The 17,771-nt window shown below is 38.7% G+C and overlaps 4 protein-coding genes across 5 annotated transcripts in view; 2 read left to right on the top strand and 2 right to left on the bottom strand.

Moving 5' to 3' along the window:
- BTBD9 (BTB domain containing 9) overlaps positions 1-17,771 on the top strand; it is an 820,757-nt gene that overhangs the window by 32,589 nt on the left and 770,397 nt on the right. The window lies entirely within an intron of this gene.
- Positions 1-17,771, top strand: part of GLO1 (glyoxalase I) — a 453,994-nt gene that overhangs the window by 181,009 nt on the left and 255,214 nt on the right. The window lies entirely within an intron of this gene.
- The window catches only part of DNAH8 (dynein axonemal heavy chain 8), a 314,177-nt gene that overhangs the window by 90,251 nt on the left and 206,155 nt on the right, over positions 1-17,771 (bottom strand). For both annotated transcript variants that reach the window (XM_050787538.1, XM_050787537.1), the window contains exons 72-79: positions 16,786-16,913; positions 15,801-15,972; positions 13,770-13,925; positions 10,028-10,183; positions 7,778-7,960; positions 4,117-4,222; positions 1,613-1,865; positions 851-1,041 (exon numbers count right to left, since the gene is read on the bottom strand). In XM_050787538.1, coding sequence (XP_050643495.1) covers positions 851-1,041; positions 1,613-1,865; positions 4,117-4,222; positions 7,778-7,960; positions 10,028-10,183; positions 13,770-13,925; positions 15,801-15,972; positions 16,786-16,913 — 1,345 coding nt within the window. The remainder of the gene's footprint in view (positions 1-850; positions 1,042-1,612; positions 1,866-4,116; positions 4,223-7,777; positions 7,961-10,027; positions 10,184-13,769; positions 13,926-15,800; positions 15,973-16,785; positions 16,914-17,771) is intronic.
- The window catches only part of DAAM2 (dishevelled associated activator of morphogenesis 2), a 979,794-nt gene that overhangs the window by 958,808 nt on the left and 3,215 nt on the right, over positions 1-17,771 (bottom strand). The gene's annotated exons all lie outside the window — the stretch shown is intronic.

Below are 17,771 nucleotides of genomic sequence, written 5' to 3'. Positions count from 1 at the left end.
CAAAGCTAGCGTGGTGGGTTTACATAGCATGAGCTCAGTAAATACTTGTGTTTAACTAAATTGAAATGAAAATTCCATTCTTTTGTCTTCTTAATTAGACCTTTAACATGGAGATATGCAATGAATAGGATTAACTTCAAATATGAAACACAAGTGAGCCTTTTCTTGCAGTCTGAAAAACCATCATACCCCCTTGCTGAGGGAATGGCTCTCTTGCTAAAGAAAGCCATCACCAGTATCACTTTTCCTCACTTGAGCAATCGATTCTCCCAGGCATGGTCAGCAGTGAATAAACTGAATGTAGTTATATCAATAACTACAAAAATATCAATATTCAGTTGAGTTGGCACAGACCTGAATCTTAAGTAACCAGGGCAAGATGAATGAAAAACAGAAAAGAGATATTAAAAAATAAAACTTCATTACACTTTCATTAGAACATCATTTCCCGGCCGGGCGCGGTGGCTCAAGCCTGTAATCCCAGCACTTTGGGAGGCCGAGACGGGTGGATCACAAGGTCAGGAGATCGAGACCATCCTGGCTAACACAGTGAAACCCCATCTCTACTAAAAAAAATACAAAAAACTAGCTGGGCGAGGTGGCGGGCGCCTGTAGTCCCAGCTACTCAGGAGGCTGAGGCAGGAGAATGGCGTAAACCCGGGAGGTGGAGCTTGCAGTGAGCTGAGATCCGGCCACTGCACCCCAGCCTGGGCGACAGAGCAAGACTCCGTCTCAAAAAAAAAAAGAACATTATTTCCCTACTGGATCACAGAAATGGGTTTATGGTATATCAAAGAGCATATCAAAAGCAACATCCTCCACACACCACATCTTATCCCACACACTTTACCTTTAATGAGAGCTTGAAACTCTCTGTGCTTAACTGTCCCTCTCTGAAGGTCAATTTTTAAGGTCATGAGAAGTACAAACAGGAATTTGTGGTTTTCGTATAGACCTCTGACAGAGTATATAAAAACTTCATATGTCAGGAACTCAATAATATTTGTAATTCTCTTTTGAGGTAGTGGTGACTTTTCAGATCTGAAATACATTTAAGAATCAAAGAAGCAAAGGGCAATTTGCTTTTTAAAAATACTTTTAAACTCAGGGTTACACATGAAGGTTTGTTACATAGGTAAACCTAATTCATGGGGGTTTGTTGCACAGATTACTTCATCACCCAAGTATTAAGCCTAGTACCCATTAGTTATTTTTCTTGATCCTCTCCCTCCTCCCACCCTCCATCCCCTAATAGGCCGCAGTGTCCGTTGTTCCCCTCTATGTGCCCATGTGGTATCATCATTTAGCTCCCACTTATAAGTGACAGCATGTAGTATTTTGTTTTCCCTTCCTGTGTTAGTTTGCTAGGGATAATGGCCTTCAGCTCCATCCATGTTTCCGCAAAGGACATGAGTTCATTCTTTTTTATGGCTACTTAGTATCCCATGTTGTGTATGTACCATCTTTTCTTTATCCACTTTACTGTTGATGGGCATTTAGGTTGATTCCGTGTCTTTGCTATTGTGAATAGTGAAAAAGCAATTTCTAAAACAGTAGAAATACAAGCCAGCTTTGAAGTTACCACTTGCGGATGAAGGTAGTGAGGACTCACCTGGCCATGGACTGGTCAAATAACTTCAAGAACTGGGCCAGTGACGTCTGATACATGATGTTGACCATACTCATCTCCGTGATGAGGAAGTAGAGGATGCTTCCGCGGGTGGCTGCGGGCCGGAACTCCTCCTGAGCCGCGTTGATCTTGATCTCAGTTTCTGCAGCCACATGCAACTTTTCACTTACCTCAGCTGCTGTCTGCTTGGTAGTTCGAAGTACACCAATGAGAGATTCGTCATCTACCAGTGAGCCTAAAATTCAAAACGGGAAAACTGTAGTACACAGATGGGAAAGTTGCAAGGCAAGATACATCTCTTCTGAAGAAAAAAATACTGTTAGCTTTCAACTTGATGTCTCCAAAGTCAGGAAGACCACTGGTACAGTAGAATCTTAAGACACCAAAAAGCTTCTAGACCAACTACCATCCAATGCCTGAAGCCTTCTAAACATTCCCACTGACAGACTATCCCCCACTCTGCCTAAACATCTGCAAAAAGCAAAAGACCCATTTGATTGGGTCTTCACACATCTCAAGACAATGATCATGTCTCCAGTGGTCTTTGCTGTTCCCCATGTGATAGGCTTCACCCCCATTGTCATCTTGGTGGCTCTCCTCAAGTGTCACAGCTTGTCCACCCCACTTGTCTCAGGGTGTGAGCTAACCTGAACACTTCACACATGGGCTGTCGTGCTGGTAGTTGAATGGTACACTCTTTCCTCACGCTGCTTTAGTAGAACAGTCGTTGCTATAGAAAACTCTAATCCCTCTGTCTCTAACAAGAGTAAATTGGGGTATAGTGAAAATATCTCACCAGGAAGAGAAACTCAAATTTTATTTTTAGTTTTGCCTTTCATTATTGTTTTATTATTATTATTATACTTTAAGTTCTGGGGTACATGTGCAGAACGTGGAGGTTGGATACATAGGTATACATGGGCCATGTTAATTTGCTGTACCCATCAACGCGTCATCTACATTAGGTATTTCTCCTAATGCTATCCCTCCCCCCCAGCCCCTACCCCTGACAAGCCCCCGTGTGTGATGTTCCCCTCCCTGTGTCCAAGTGTTCTTATTGTTCAACTCCCACTTATGAGAACATGCAGTGCTTGGTTTTCTATTCTTATGTTACTTTGCTGAGAATGATGGTTTCCAGCTTCATCCATGTCCCTACAAAGGATATGAACTCATCCTTTTTTAAATTATTGTTTTTAATAGAAATAGTAGATGCTTATGACAATGAATTTGGTTTTAAAATTAAAATCTAAGGAAAGACACCTTGGATGTACTGAGCTAACAAACCCCATATCTGCAAACGGCAGCACTCTGGCCTACCCTAGAGGTCTGGACGGCAGGCGAGTGCTGCAGGAAGGGCTGTGTTACTCTGATGGGCATGCTGTCTAATGTGGAAGTCCAACTTGGGATTAACCCCAAGGAAAGAGGTCTTGATCCAGCACACTCTTGGCTAGACTAGGGGAGCAGCCCCCAGTTCTGCTTGCTATATTTTTAATGCCCAGGGGTATCCCAAATGGCTGGGAGGAGTCACTGGACCAAAAGACAGACAGCTTCACTAGCAGGAGCAGTACAAGTAGGCAGATAAAAGGACTTTTCACCGAGCTCACCATAAAGGTACAGTATTTCTGGAGGGTCGGACTTGTTTAAATAACATCCCGGAATTAAGGTGCAGTTGGGAAGTATTCATTCACTTCTAATAAGGTAGTAGAATTCAGGTTGCTGTGATTTGCCTGCTACAGAACAATATAATGTTTGTTGATTTTATTGGATAAAATTTTCTTTTTATATATTGCAGAGAGATTTCATCCTCAAATTGAGGTGTGACATGATGATTTGGCTACCCAGAGGAGAAACTGTCTTTCCCATCTAAAGTGGGAGATCAAGCCAAGTAGAGGGTAAGCTGGGCATTTGGTACCCAAGTTCCTCTGACGCAGATTACATGTGTCATAACTCATTGCAGTAACTGCATTTCAATGCCAAATGAAATAATCAATCTAAAAAACAAATAGAGTGAGTTTCGCCATGTTGGCCAGGCTGGTCTCAAACTCCTGACCTCAGGTGATCCACCTGCCTTGGTCCCCCAAAGTGCTGGGATTACAGGCATGAGCCACTGCACCTGGCTTGGGAGACAGAGCGAGACTCTGTCTCAAAAGAAAAAAAAATAGATTGAGCACATTAGTTTCTTTGGGGCAAGCAAATTAACCTATAATGAGTTACCTAGCTCTATCAGGAGCCCTTATTTTTCTCAGGAGAAGGCAATTATATAAAGAAAATTGTGTTATTCTCAGATGCTCGGTCTCTATTTGCTAATTTAAAAATCAGATTCTCTGCCGTCCCTCTTTAATGTCTAGATGGAAATTGCCTTGCTTGTTTTTGCATTGATAACATGACTATTTCCTAACATCTATAGTCATGAGGGCATTGAAAACAGTGTAAATGAAATCCTTATTCAGAATCTGTTATTTCATTACTTCTTAATAACACAATACCTTTTGTAGCACTTAATTTATAGAGGAGGTTATCTTCAAGTTCTTTCATCTTCCGCTTATTAAAAGTAACATCCTCCAAAAGTTTAACCCTCTCAGACTCTAACTCCTGTCATTAAAAAACAAAAAATAACATTGGAACTATAATTACCAGTTATTATAGCAAATGCAACTCACTAGTATTTATTAACCATGTTTAAAGTTTAAACCAAAGTACCTTTTGAATGGCAGAAGAAATTACTATCATTAGTCAAATCTATCTATCCATATTTTTGTTTCTGTGGAAATTTTTTTTTAAATTATGCCCACTGTCATTAAGGTTCCACAGCACTTATACTGGCAGACACCAGACAATTCTGCTAAATAATTTTACCCAATTACCCCAAGCTCTCTTGCCAGCTTGAAGTTTAAAAATAGCATGTCCCGTTCTCTTGGCCCTGTTCCCACACTGCTTCGGTAAGAAATGCTGTCTTTATTCGCAGTCAGAACAAGTAGAAACAAAAAGGCACTAACACGAAGAAACCAAGGGGCTACCCAGATTAAATATGAGCTCTTGGCCTGGTTCCTATGGGAGCACCAGGTACCTGGTTTGGCACAGCCAGTTGCCAATACAAACCCATTTTCCATTTTATTTGTATCTCCTTCTACAGAGGGCAAACTTGAATGTTTACAGGGTATTTTTTTCTTACATAAAATGATATATTTTTAAAATTATATTTTGAAAAAATTTCAAGCATTCAAAAAAGTTGCAAGCCTAATACGAGGAACTTTCATACAGCCTTCACCTAGATTCACCAAATCACATTTTGCTTTATCGCTATATCTCTATAGAAAACATAATATTGTCATTATTGTTATTATTATTACTATTACTGCTGAATCACTCTTGGATGTCATGTCCCTTTACCCCTAAACACTTTAGCAAATCTCTGAAGAACCAGGTCACTCTTACATAAGCATAGTCCAATATTCAAATTCAGGAAATTTAACACTGAGAGCGATGTGTCAGTATCACTGATACTCTCACTAAACGTAGAGTCTACATTGAAATCATCTCAATAATATTCCTCATAACATTTTTTTCTGACTTTATACAGAATCACATGTTGCATGTAGAATTATGTTAAAAGAAGGCGTTTTAAAACTTCTTATTTGGGAAGGTTTCTGGGAAAACTGCTTCAGAAATTTCATCATTTTCAGAAAGTCTTCCTGAACCAGTCAATCAAAAGTCATGGCACAGTCTTTATCTGCACATCTAATATAGTTTGTTTTGTTTTTTTTTTGGTTTTTTTTTTTGTGTGTGTGTGTTTTGTTTCTTTGTTTGTTTGAGATGGTCTCCCTCTGACGCCCACGCTAAAATGCAGTGGTGTCATCTCGGCTCACTGCAACCTCCGCCTCCCGGATTCAAGCGATTCTCCTGCCTCAGCCTCCTGAGTAGCTGGGACTACAGGCGTGCACCACCACACCCGGCTAATTTTTGTATTTTTAGTAGAGACGGGGTTTCACCATGTTGGCCAGGCTGGTCTCAAACTCTTGACCTCAGGTAATCCACCTGCCTCAGCCTCCCAAAGTGCTAGGAATACAGAGGTGAGCCACCATGCTTGGCCTCTAATATAGTTTGTATCACAATCTATCAGTAGATTATTTCCCTCCAACTACGGTTTATGCATCTAGAAGACAGATACGTAAACTTTCCTATTCATCTTTGTATTATTGACAGTACTTAACTTGAGGCTTTGTAGAGAAGAAACTCAACCCAATAAATATTTGCCAAATTGAAATGTGCTGAATTTAGTCCAATTTCTTTATTTTACATTTGGAAAAGCCGAGGACCCAGAAATATGAACTCTGAATAACAAGGGTATTAGGCCGGTCTCTGCCAGTAACCAGCTGTATGTTATAAAAGCCTAATACCCTTGTCCTCCAACTCCAAGACTAGTGTTATTGGCATTGTACTTACAGGGTGGCAGGATTTGACGGGGCGATGAAGAGCATTGCTCTATTTGCAGGGAAATAACCAGTTAGTCATTTTCATTAAAATGGTCACCCCTGGGTGGCAGTATAGGAATACATGGACAAAATGAAATCATATTAGCTTCCTTTTCTGGATATCAGATATCATAGCACAGTGGACTCTAGCTCAACTTCATAGCAGGACCTGTAAAACTTATCTAGGAGGCTTGGCAGGCTGCAAAGTCCCTGTGCTGTTATAGATGAGGACCCTTATTTTCTTTGGTCTCCATTTGCTCATCTGTAAAAATGTGGGTGTAATAGGAGGATTGTTAGGAGGGTTAAATATAATGTTTAGAATACCCTCCTGCATATTAAATGTGCACTTTTTTTCTCCAGCAAGGTTGCTATTAGCACTTCTCTTGAAGAGGAAGCTAGGGAATGAGAAGAGCGGGTGTGGGGAGCCCTGAGGACCTTTGGTCAGTGGAGTTGCTTGACTTCTGGAGGTTAGTGCAGCCTGCAGGGGGGATCTAGACCAGCGAGGAATCATCTCAAAATAAACCCACAGCACCAATTAGACCACAAGGGACTAATCGTCAACAGTTAACAGCATGGGATCCTGAGAGGCGATGGCAACAGTGAATTGCCGGGCCAGGGCCATCTCTGCCTGGCTGTGGAAGAGGAACAAGTTCCCTTCCTGGACTGCATAAGCCCCAGGTTTATTGGAAACTAAGACCAAACAACTAAAGAGAGTCAAAGCTAGGATTGTGCCCTTTTCACTCCACCAGACCAGCCACCTTTCAAGGGCCTGTCCCTTGGTGAGCTGTCCACGAGCCAGGCATGATGCTGCCTTTCACTGAGTCTATTTCTTTGGTGTCTGTGTCATTTCTCTCTCCCTTCTTGGATGTCTTTCCTGCGTCTGAGACCCTGGATTCCCATCTCCTCTTTTCCTTCCTCTGCCTGTTTTCCTCCCTCGTCCTTCTGTTTCTCTCCCATCCACTTCATGCCTCGCTGCTCTTATTATTTCTAACCTTGCCTTGCCTTGAATCTTTCATTCTAAAATTAATTACTTTCTCATATTTTATGCAAATGTACTTTATAATGCAGATATATAACATTATATTTTTATGCAATTATATTTTATGCATAAAACTTAATGTTTTCTGAGCGTCAACTTAAAAATTAGTTTAATCTTGTATCAGTCTCTTAAAATCTTCCAGTCCTAAGTTGTTCTTCGTTTTATTAGAACCCTCAGTTAGACTTAATTTCCCTGCTTTAGTGCAAATTTCATTTAATTGAAAATAAAGGTATGGCTCCCTATATCATTAGATTATTGGACTGCAGTAGTTGAAACTACTACAGTGGAAATAAGAGCCATTCAGAGCAATTTCTTTTTCTCTCAATCATTGTTTTATTGATGTTTTCAGGTGTCCCCAAGACAAGGACTATAGATAGTTAGTACACCTAGAAGTTTCAAGAAGAAGTAGAAAGAGGGGTGTGTGTGTGTGTGTGTGTGTGTGTGTGTGTTTGAGGCTGGATGAGAAGATGAGTTACATGATTCCTTGACAGGAATTAAGGCTGCAAAAGAAATATTTATGTTAACAAGGATAAATATGTTTTTAAATTTTTTTCTTTTTCACATACTTAGCAATTTCTCAATATATTTTAGGCATTTATTATAAGCAGAAATTCTTTACCTTGAGAGAGAGATTACCTGTTTCTCTGTTAGAATTACTCTCCTTAGTAACTGATTCTCAAGTCCTTTCATTGTAACAGTGAAATCAATGACTGATGTTTTAGCGTTAATCTCTGGGGTAAAGGCAGGGTTTGGTAACTTTGTAGTAATGTAAAGTTTAAACGTATCCATGATATCACATTCCTTATCACCGACTTTCACCTACATAAATTCACATATAAAATTAAAAACAGCTTAAAGGACAGGGAAAGGAACTTGGGTTCAATTTAGAAAAGAATTTACCTGTCAGTGCTGTGAAACTTGAATAAATTGGGAAGGAAAGTTAAAAAATTTTAATCACTAATCTTAAATAATAAAGCCTATTCAATTTAGAATAATTTAGAATTGTACTCCTGCCTGGCGATGTTTTTAGCAATGATCCCAAGCAAATCAAATGAAAAAGTTATCCAAAGCAAATGGTGAATAAAGGAAAACTTAGACATATCTAAGATTTGACTTGAACACCTTAGCCAGTACTTATCACTCCCATCAGTTTTTTGTAGTACGGGAGCTGCTACTTTTTCCCCCGGTTAAGAAAATTGTTTCCTACTGTGGAAATTTGCTGTGTTTATAGAAAATTTTATTTTTTTAATTTTACAGGTATATCTGAAGCATATTTGATAACAGAAAAAGTTAATGTAATTTTCAAAGAAAAAATGCCAACTTTTTTCAAAAAGGTAACATTTATCTTAAACACTGCTATTTGCAGCATGTTGAAAAAACAATTGGTTTTTGCTATCTAAAAATCAGGTGGCAATCACAGAATTTTTAAATGACTTAAATCTCTGGTTAATCTCAATTCTGCATGTGACTGAAAACATCACTAAGGCCACCATCACATTCTAAGGCATTATGCCTTCACACTGCAGATAAAAATCTAGGATCTTTTAAAAGACCTTCAGGAATGGAGAGTCTACAACCTCCTTTGGCATATTAAATATGCCATATAAGATAAGCCAGACACAGATAAACACTGTATGATCTCACATGTGAAATCTAAAAAAGTCAAACTCACAGAAGCCGAGAATAGAACAGTGGTTGCCAGCGGAGTAGGGGATGGGAGAAATGGGGAGATGTTGGTCAAAGGGTACAAACTTTCCGTTATAAAATGAACAAGTTTCAGGTATCTAAGGTATAGCATGTGTGGTGATGGATGTGTTAAATTAATTTGATTGTGGTAATCATTGTACAATGTATATGTATACCAAATTACCACATTGTACAGTTTAAATATATATGATCTTTACTTGTGGATTAAACATTTTTTAAATGCAGTTCAAAATTGTGGATGAGTCCATAATATCCAAGCAAGTCACCAAAATTTTGCTCTTAGCTTCTTTTTATGAAAAAGAGAAATTCTACCCTCTAATCTCATAGAATATGATGCTAACCTTCAGAACACTAACTGGGCTTTATTTATTTTTCCCCTATAAACTCATAAAGGCTTAAGTATATATTGGATGCTCCATAAACTTTGCTGAATGAATTTTTTAAAATGTGGCCTATGAAAGATTTCACATTATGAAGAAAATTTTTCTGAATAAATCTGTCTTTGTTTAATGAGAAAATATTCATTTTTTACGTATTCACTGATATTCATGAAATTAAGTTGTCCAAAGTGAAAAACACCCAATCAGAAATGCTGTTATAAAACCGAAGAAGCCTAAAGGTAGAGAATGGCATGAATTAAAAATGAAACACTTATACATACTGAAAACAATTCATCACCAACAATTGAGAACAATATTCCATAGCTTCCAACAAAGTCAATGAACTTAGACTGAAAATAAAGAGATAAATCACCAAATCAATGTGTATAGACTTTATTAAAATGTCATTTCCTCCAGGGAAGAAATCTAGGTTATTTTGTAAAAATGTATACATATAAGACTTGCAAAACCAATATCAAGAGTTGCTTAAACATATATATATATATTGTGTTGCACTAACATATTAAGACCAGACAATGTGTTTCCTTAATGTTATTTAGTTTCAGCTAAATGACTACTCTTATCAAAATAATGCCCCCACCTCAGCAATTTTTATATGCTATAAAAAATAAAAGGAAACACTGAAGTGCAGTTTGGAAATAGTTTATTTCCAATGTACCAAATACTACTGCCTAAAGGAAATTGCATTTGCTGCTATGCTCAAAAAGATAAGTAGATGTCACCATTGTTCTTTTCTTTCCTTCTCTTTCTTAATTTTTTTTTTTTTAACAAAGCTCACCTTGAAAGTGGTGCCAGATTTAATAAAATTCTTTTCTAATACATTATCCAAGGCTGGATCCAGCTCTTCACGAATGTCCTCAATGAGAAGGGGTCGGCCCAAGGAAAGGCTGTCCTCCAAGTGTGTGCGAAAATATTTATGGTTCAGAGATGTCACCTAAACAGAAAGAACTCATTGGTCTATCAGTGTTACAAAGAATGTGCCCATCGCTACGGGAAACCAAGAGATTTTTTGGACAGTAACCAAGAATTTTAAGGGCAATACAGGAAGACTTACTTAAAAAAATTAAAGTAACACACAAAAATTAATTTCTAACACTTGGTGAGTCATGATTTTGTTGAATGGGGTCTGGGTGTGTAATGGGGTCTCTCTGATCAAAACAGGAGGATCAAGGGGCATTGCTCAGATGGAATGTCAGAGTTCTGCTCCTGACAGACGGAAGAGAATAGTCAAGGATTAATCCTTTCAAACTCACATAGCTATAATCCCTCAGAGAAAGCAAAGCAACTTGCATATCTGGATATTCATTTATTTTCTCAGGACCCCTAGAAAATGGGTAAGTGATAAAAAGTAAACATAAGAATGTCAGAGCCGGGCGCGGTGGCTCAAGCCTGTAATCCCAGCACTTTGGGAGGCCAAAACGGGCGGATCACGAGGTCAGGAGATCGAGACCATCCTGGCTAATAGAGTGAAACCCTGTCTCTACTAAAAAATACAAAAAACTAGCCAGGCAAGGTGGCGGGCGCCTATAGTCCCAGCTACTCGGGAGGCTGAGGCAGGAGAATGACGTAAACCTGGGAAGCGGAGCTTTCAGTGAGCTGAGATCCGGTCACTGCACTCCAGCCTGGGTGACAGAGCAAGACTCCGTCTCAAAAAAAAAAAAAAAAAAAAAAAAAGAACGTCAGAAATGATACATTGAGTCGCATCACGGGTCTATCCATGTATTCTGTCTCCTACTGGGAAGAATTTAACACTTTCCATAAGTCAACCTAAAAGACTATACATTGACTTTATATATGCTTACATTTTTTAAAACTACAATTCTGAATTCCTGGTTGGGTCCTCCGTGTTTAGTTTAATGCGTTTGTTATTAGTTAAAATAGACACACTGTACTGGTTGGTCTCTGCATGAGCCAATTGGATTTGAACCCTTATGTTGCCTAGGATCCCTCCCCCTGCCTTACTGTGAAGATTCCCAAAGGCTCATTTCTCAACTCGTTGTATCCTATCTTCTGAATTCAACTAATGTCTTATGCTATTGTGGGTGCAGACCATAAGACGCAAGGAAGAACCCACTGGGACAACAGGTAATTAGGAGAACCGAATTAAATATGTATCTCTCAATTACTATGATAAAAAGAAGATATGAAATATAAAACTTAAATCAGCCTACTTTTGTCCTGTTTTGATTAAAAAGGAAATAACTAAAAAGAAATTCTGCACATGAAGGAAGTTGTTTCCCTGGATGAATAGCTTTCTTTATACAAATAATGTGCTGTAAAGACCTTCCTATAAGTTAATAAGGTAAAAGAACCTAAACAAAGAGCTTTGATGAACTTAATAAACAAGGTGAAGAAAAGCACCAGTAAGACTAAATTTGCTTATATCCTGCTTTATTTCTCAAGGGGTAAATTCTATTTTTGTGATTTCTTTCCCAAGTAAGGAGATAATTATCTTCAATCACCTTCAATGTCTTTTATAAACTTGAAGTAATATTTTGGAATCCTCATTTCAGGTTTATTTCATTTGATTTTTCTTGTGAAACACTATATATGTGGTAACTACCACCAGAGCCTGGTTCACCTGCACAGAGACAGGTATTGAGTCTTTACAAGATGACCAGTGAATTCCTGATAGCGAGGCTTAGTAAATACACTCTCTTTCCACAAGTCAGAGCTGTAGGTCCTGGAGATGGTATTGAAGGTAGGCTTGGCAAACAAAGCTGCCAAGGTTGACCACAGCCCTGGGCATATAAACCATGCTTTGTGTTTCATTTGCATGTGTTTGTACATGTGCTTATCTACATAAGAAAATAATGTTGTCTGAGTAAAAAGAATACAATTCAGTCTATTTCCATCCCAGCAGTGGATGATTTTTAAAATAAGAAAGTGTCTCGGGCATATTTCTGTTCCTTCCGCAAGAAGGTTCCTGGGACTGGGTTGCATCAGAAAGGACATTAGTGAAGACTATCAGTGAATGTAATCCTGAAATGGAGAGATAAAGCTATGATCAGAAAAAAATAGCAGCATTCATGGCCAAGCGACACAGGAGCATGTACTGAGCTAAGGAGGGCCAGGCAAGGTTCCAAGAATAAGAGGAGCAGGGAGATTGAAAGCCAGCAGAGCCAAGGGGAATGGGGCCAGGCACAAGTTATAGTTGACCTGGCTGCAGAAACTAAGAAGTGTTCTAGTATACCACATTTGTGCACCCTTGAAAATGTGGCCCCTAAGAAGCTTCGTGGAAATGGACACTATTCCTTTTAACTCTTCTCTTCAATTTACATTGCCTGGGATTTCCCTGGGTTTTCTTAGTAAACATAGACTGATGTATTATGTTCTGGAGTATTGAGGAGGTGGGGTATTTAGGTGTGCTTCCCAGCACTGGGCTGTATCCACTTGCATGAGAAGCACTGATCTCAGGAGGAAATCTTTCAGTATTTCACCACTAAATATGATGTTTGTTATGGCTTTTTGGAAAAAGAAACTCTTTACCTAATTAAGGAAGATCCCTCCCAGTTTGCTGGAAATTTGATCATGAATGGGCATTGAATTTTACCAAGTGCTTTTTTTTTCATATTCATCAAGATGACCACATTATTTTCCTGGTTCTTTTTTTCTATAATGATGACACACTTTGATAAATTCACTTAAATTCAATAAATATCAGAATTTCTACTCAAAAAGAGCAGTGCAGAACATGTAAAGATGAATAAAACTTGGCCAACAATGAGTTCATGGTACAGCAGAAATAAAAGATAAATGTGCAAAGAACAATAACTTAAGTCAGATTCTAAGTCCACAACAGAAGTGCAAACAAGACATTGTGAGGATTCAGGACAGGCTATATTGTGCTGGGGACACAGAAAAGTCATGATGGAGGTAGTGGTGGATGTGGACTTTGAAGAATGGCTGAGATTTTTATCTGGGATGTAAGTGGAGGGTGGAGAAAGACATTTTGGTTAGTAGAAATAGTATAAGCAAAAATATGGGGGCAGGAGGTTTAGAACTCTGGGAACAGTGTCTAGGAAACACTGAATATCCCACATCGGTAGTTGAATTAAAATATCAATAGTAACAGAATCCCTAAGGGTGTCAGGAATGTTGGAATCCTGTCCTTGTCTACCCCCGCCTTAAAATTAACACCTTATTACATGCAAGCACCAAAGCCGGACTCAGTAAGCTATGTAGTACCCAGAGCCTGAGCAAGGTTGGCATGAATGGTCTTGAACTGAGGGATCACAATATTCTATTTGCCACTTTCCTATAGGACCAAACCCAAGGCCCGGAACAAAAGCCACATTCAATATTAGCAAAAGCAATGGAGTCAGGGAAATGTATAAGGAGAGTACAAAAGAGAGAAAAGAATCAGAGCTGTTGCCCCAAATTGCTATTAGAAAACTCAAGAGTGTGAATTAGCAAACATTTGTCATGGAGATGACAACTTTATGACTGCAGATTCAACTGAAATTTTGAAAAGTTTCATGATTTCAAGATTATTTTCCCCTGCACCAAATGCTACATACCTGCAAATCATTTTCTTTTTCCTTTGATTTAATCCAAGTTTTGCCTTGAGTTTGTGGGTCTATGAGGAGTGGGTATCTGGTGGCCTTTGTCACAATAATGCCATTCTGAATTGAGAGATCATCTCCTGGTAATCCCTGTAGCCCCCACTCACCAATCTGAACAACAGAAAATGGATATCACCATTCAAAGGAGAACAGGAATGCCCTCATTAGTAATTAAAAGTACCATAAAGTAAAATAATTTAAAATATGGACATTATTTTCCTTCGAGACTAAGAAACTTGTACTTCTAAAAAAGCAAACTTGTAAATGTGAACCAAATAACATTCACATAAAAAAAACACAAAAAACAAATTTATAATCTAATGAATCCCTTCTTTAATCACCCAAAATAAGGTTTATCCTTTTGCATTGTATTTTCATACTTAGGGGAATCATAGTAAGTTGACTGCATATTGAACCTGATTTGAGGTTAACGGAGATAGTGAATATAATGAGATGTCAGAGAAGATAAGTCCCAAGCAATTAGCCCCTGATAGCTTCCCCTTCCGGCCCTTTGGTTCTGCCTGCATGATGTACGGGTGATTGCATAGCTGGAGATAAATTAGATGAGTTATTATATTACCAGGAGCTCATCAATGACACTTTTGTGAATATTTCCTTCTCCAAATTTAGAGCAGATTGCCAGCCTCCCGCCACATGATCAATAAAATCACCAAGTCAGGCGCAGTGGTTCATGCCTATAATCCCAGCATTTTGGGAGGCTGGGAGGGTCACTTGAGCCCAGGAATTTGAGGCTGCAGTGAGCCATGATCACACCACTGCACTTCAGTCTGGGCTACAGAGCAAGACTTTGGCTCTAAAAAAATAAAATAAAATAAAATAATCAGAGATCCAATGAGCCAATCAGCCTCCACCTTTGTTAAATTATCCCAGGACCCCCAAAGGCCATAATTAATAAAGAATATTCTGGCCCATGTTGCTTCACCAGTGCCCAATGCATCTACAACACATAATCTATTCCCTGTAAGGGTGAATTCAACAATGTTTGAATTGGAAAAGATTAGTTTTTAACTTTTAAATACAGATAACATGAAATTAATAGCTTGGCATCCCCTAAGGAAACAGCAACTGGAGAGCAGATTTGCAAATCAGAAAAGCAACTCATGAATACAAATTGCCTGGAAAGCATTTATTACCACAGAAGCTCTGCAAGATATACTGGAAATTGACAGTGGCATCAGATTCCCAGCAAGGAAGGTTAGTATGAAAGGCCTTGCTATTACTTAGGGTCACCAGAACACGCTATTGTGTTATGTTATTAGACACTAAAAAAGATAGCAAATAAGGAAAATAAGGTTAATACCAGCACAGATCATGCCTACATTTGCCTAAAATGTTTGAAAGAGAGTATGACTTCACAGGAGTGGTGTAAATAATGAAGAGGTATAAGAAGGGCCCAGTATTAGCAAGCCTATATCTCTCAAATGATCTTTTAGTTCATAGCAATGCAATTGGTCTTAATTTGGAAGCAAGATTACTTAAAACACCAAGAAACGTTTATACCACAAAGAAAATTATTAAAAAAAAAAACTCTTAAGCACTTTCAAATCAATCTTTCTAGTTAAAGAAAAAGTTTAATGAACCTGGGTTTCCTCTTTTTTTTTTTTTTTTTTTTTTTTTTTTTTTTTGAGATGGAGTTTCTCTCTTGTTGCCCAGGCTGGAGTGCAATGGCGTGATCTCGGAACCTCTGCCTCCCGGTTACAGTGATTCTCCTGCCTCAGCCTCCTGAGTAGCTGGGATTACAGGCACGCGCCGTCACGCCCAGCTCACTTTTGTATTTTTAGTAGAGACGGGGTTTCACCATGTTGGTCAGGCTGGTCTTGAACTCCTGACCTCATGATCTGCCCTCCTCGGCCTCCCAAAGTGCTGGAATTACAGGCATGAGACACTGCACGCAGCCGGGTTTCTTAGTAAGTAAGAAATAAAGTGAGATTGAAATTCAAATAATATTGGGAAAGTAAAACTTACGGTTGGAGGATCCACCAACATTGAAATAAGATTCAGGTTTTCTGTGAAAGGAATTCTCCGTGCTCTCAACTCCATTTCCCATTGATCTTTAAGCAAATAGTTCCTAAATATCTGATTGAAAGGACCAAGGTAGGAAAGGAATCCCGTGCACAGCAGAATATCACCTACAAGTCTGTGAAGAAAAAACACACAGCCCCCTCCCCAAAGTGAGTCACCTGACATGTTTTAAGCTCTTTCGCTAAGTTGTTTGAGAGGTCACAGTTTTGCTCTGTTACTGGGGGAAATCCTTCTTTGCCCCTGCTTAATGCTTGGTAGCCAGGTATGGAAAAGACCATGCAAAGTGGAGCCCAAAACCCAAAAGTGGGTGGGAGTAGCCACATGTGGGGTGGTCAGGAAGCAAGAAAGAAGGCTTCCTCCCAAAGCCTACAGGTCGTGAGCCTTGGTACTGCGCGGAAAGCATCTTCCCCCATCCTGTCCCTTGGTCTTGTTCAGATTTCAATCTTGTGTTAAGCCATGTTTTCTTTCCCCTCCCTTTTTATTTATTTGTTTGTTTGTTTGTTTATTGCCATCTTCTTGCTCCTCTCTCATTGCGCTCTCTTTTAAGTTTTCTAAGGACACCAATTGACACCAGCAAAAGACAGCCTTGCATTTACAACAAACCATTGATCCACACTTCCAAAATCATTGAGGTGAAGCATAGAGAACTGGAGTGAGCATCTAGATGGCCCTGGCAAATCCAAATAATATCAAAAGCACTCTCATACTGAACCACAGCTGAGATGTAAAATATTTCACAAAATCTTCTTCACCCTCTATAGTATTTCACCTAGAGTGCATGATTTAAGTTGTAAGCACTGTCATAGATGACGGGATTCAGACATGAACACATGGAAATGAAGGAGAAAAGCATTTCACCGTGGAAATGGACTTTATGTTCTCTAATGTCACAAAGAAAGAGTGACTGTGAAGAGACCCAGATTCGCACCTATTAATCTGAGCTTTGAATTCTTTACTTTGCTGGGTCCATCGGATTTTTTCTCCACTCAGCCCATCGATGAGAGTGGAGGCGGCCTGCATCTTTTTCCGGCACATATCAGCATCATTAAGCAAATCCTGCAGCCATAATGGGAGAATGTCTCAAAAACACTTTTCTAAGTGCTTAACACAAACATCCATTATATTCACACATAAAAATACACGAGGGAATTTCTTAATTTGCAAAATAATATAACCTAAAAATACAGTGTGCATGAAACTTCACATATTAAATTTTGATCATTCATAATATAGTGATTTTACCTTACGAAATTTCAAGGAAAGCAATTTTGTAAGACAGAATCCAAATCACATAATTTATCTTTTAGTCAGAAAAATTAAAATAGTATTTCTATTGAACATTTTCAAAACAGAATCAAATCAATAAGATTTGCCCTTTCGACGTCTTGGATGCAGTAATAATCCTGAGTTCTTTGCCATTTACAAAGTATTTTCTCCTGGAAAAATCCCAGACAACAGTAGCATGCAGCAGCTGGCTTGGACCAACTCATAAGAGCCAACTGTTAAATTTTTAGAGTATTTGTGAGCTGGTGCTAAACACAGCCTTTATTAAAAATTAAACTATGTAAGCTTACAATTTAAAAATTATATTAAAAGCAAAAGTAATAAATAACAAAAGCTTACTTCCTAATCATTTAAATGTTAATATTATCTATGCTCTTGACATTAAGGCTGTTGTATCTGGATGGTGGAAATAGTATGCAATGGTGTACTGCCATGCACCTTTTCCCAAATCTGTGCTCAGTGATGTTACATTGGTAGTTTAGAATTGCCAGTGATGGGAGTATTTCCACCACAGAAATCAGCAAATATTACAAATCTGGGCTTTCCTGTCCCCGCACGGCACACTAGACTGTTAAACATTTACTAGAGCGCCATTGCTTACATCCTATCCCAAGAGGTCATATCAGGATC

Source organism: Macaca thibetana, chromosome 4 (genome assembly GCF_024542745.1).
Source record: "Macaca thibetana thibetana isolate TM-01 chromosome 4, ASM2454274v1, whole genome shotgun sequence".
Classification (NCBI taxonomy): Eukaryota; Metazoa; Chordata; class Mammalia; order Primates; family Cercopithecidae; genus Macaca; species Macaca thibetana.
The sequence above is the reverse complement of the archived record's forward strand: the minus strand, read 5'-3'. Positions and strand labels throughout refer to the sequence as shown.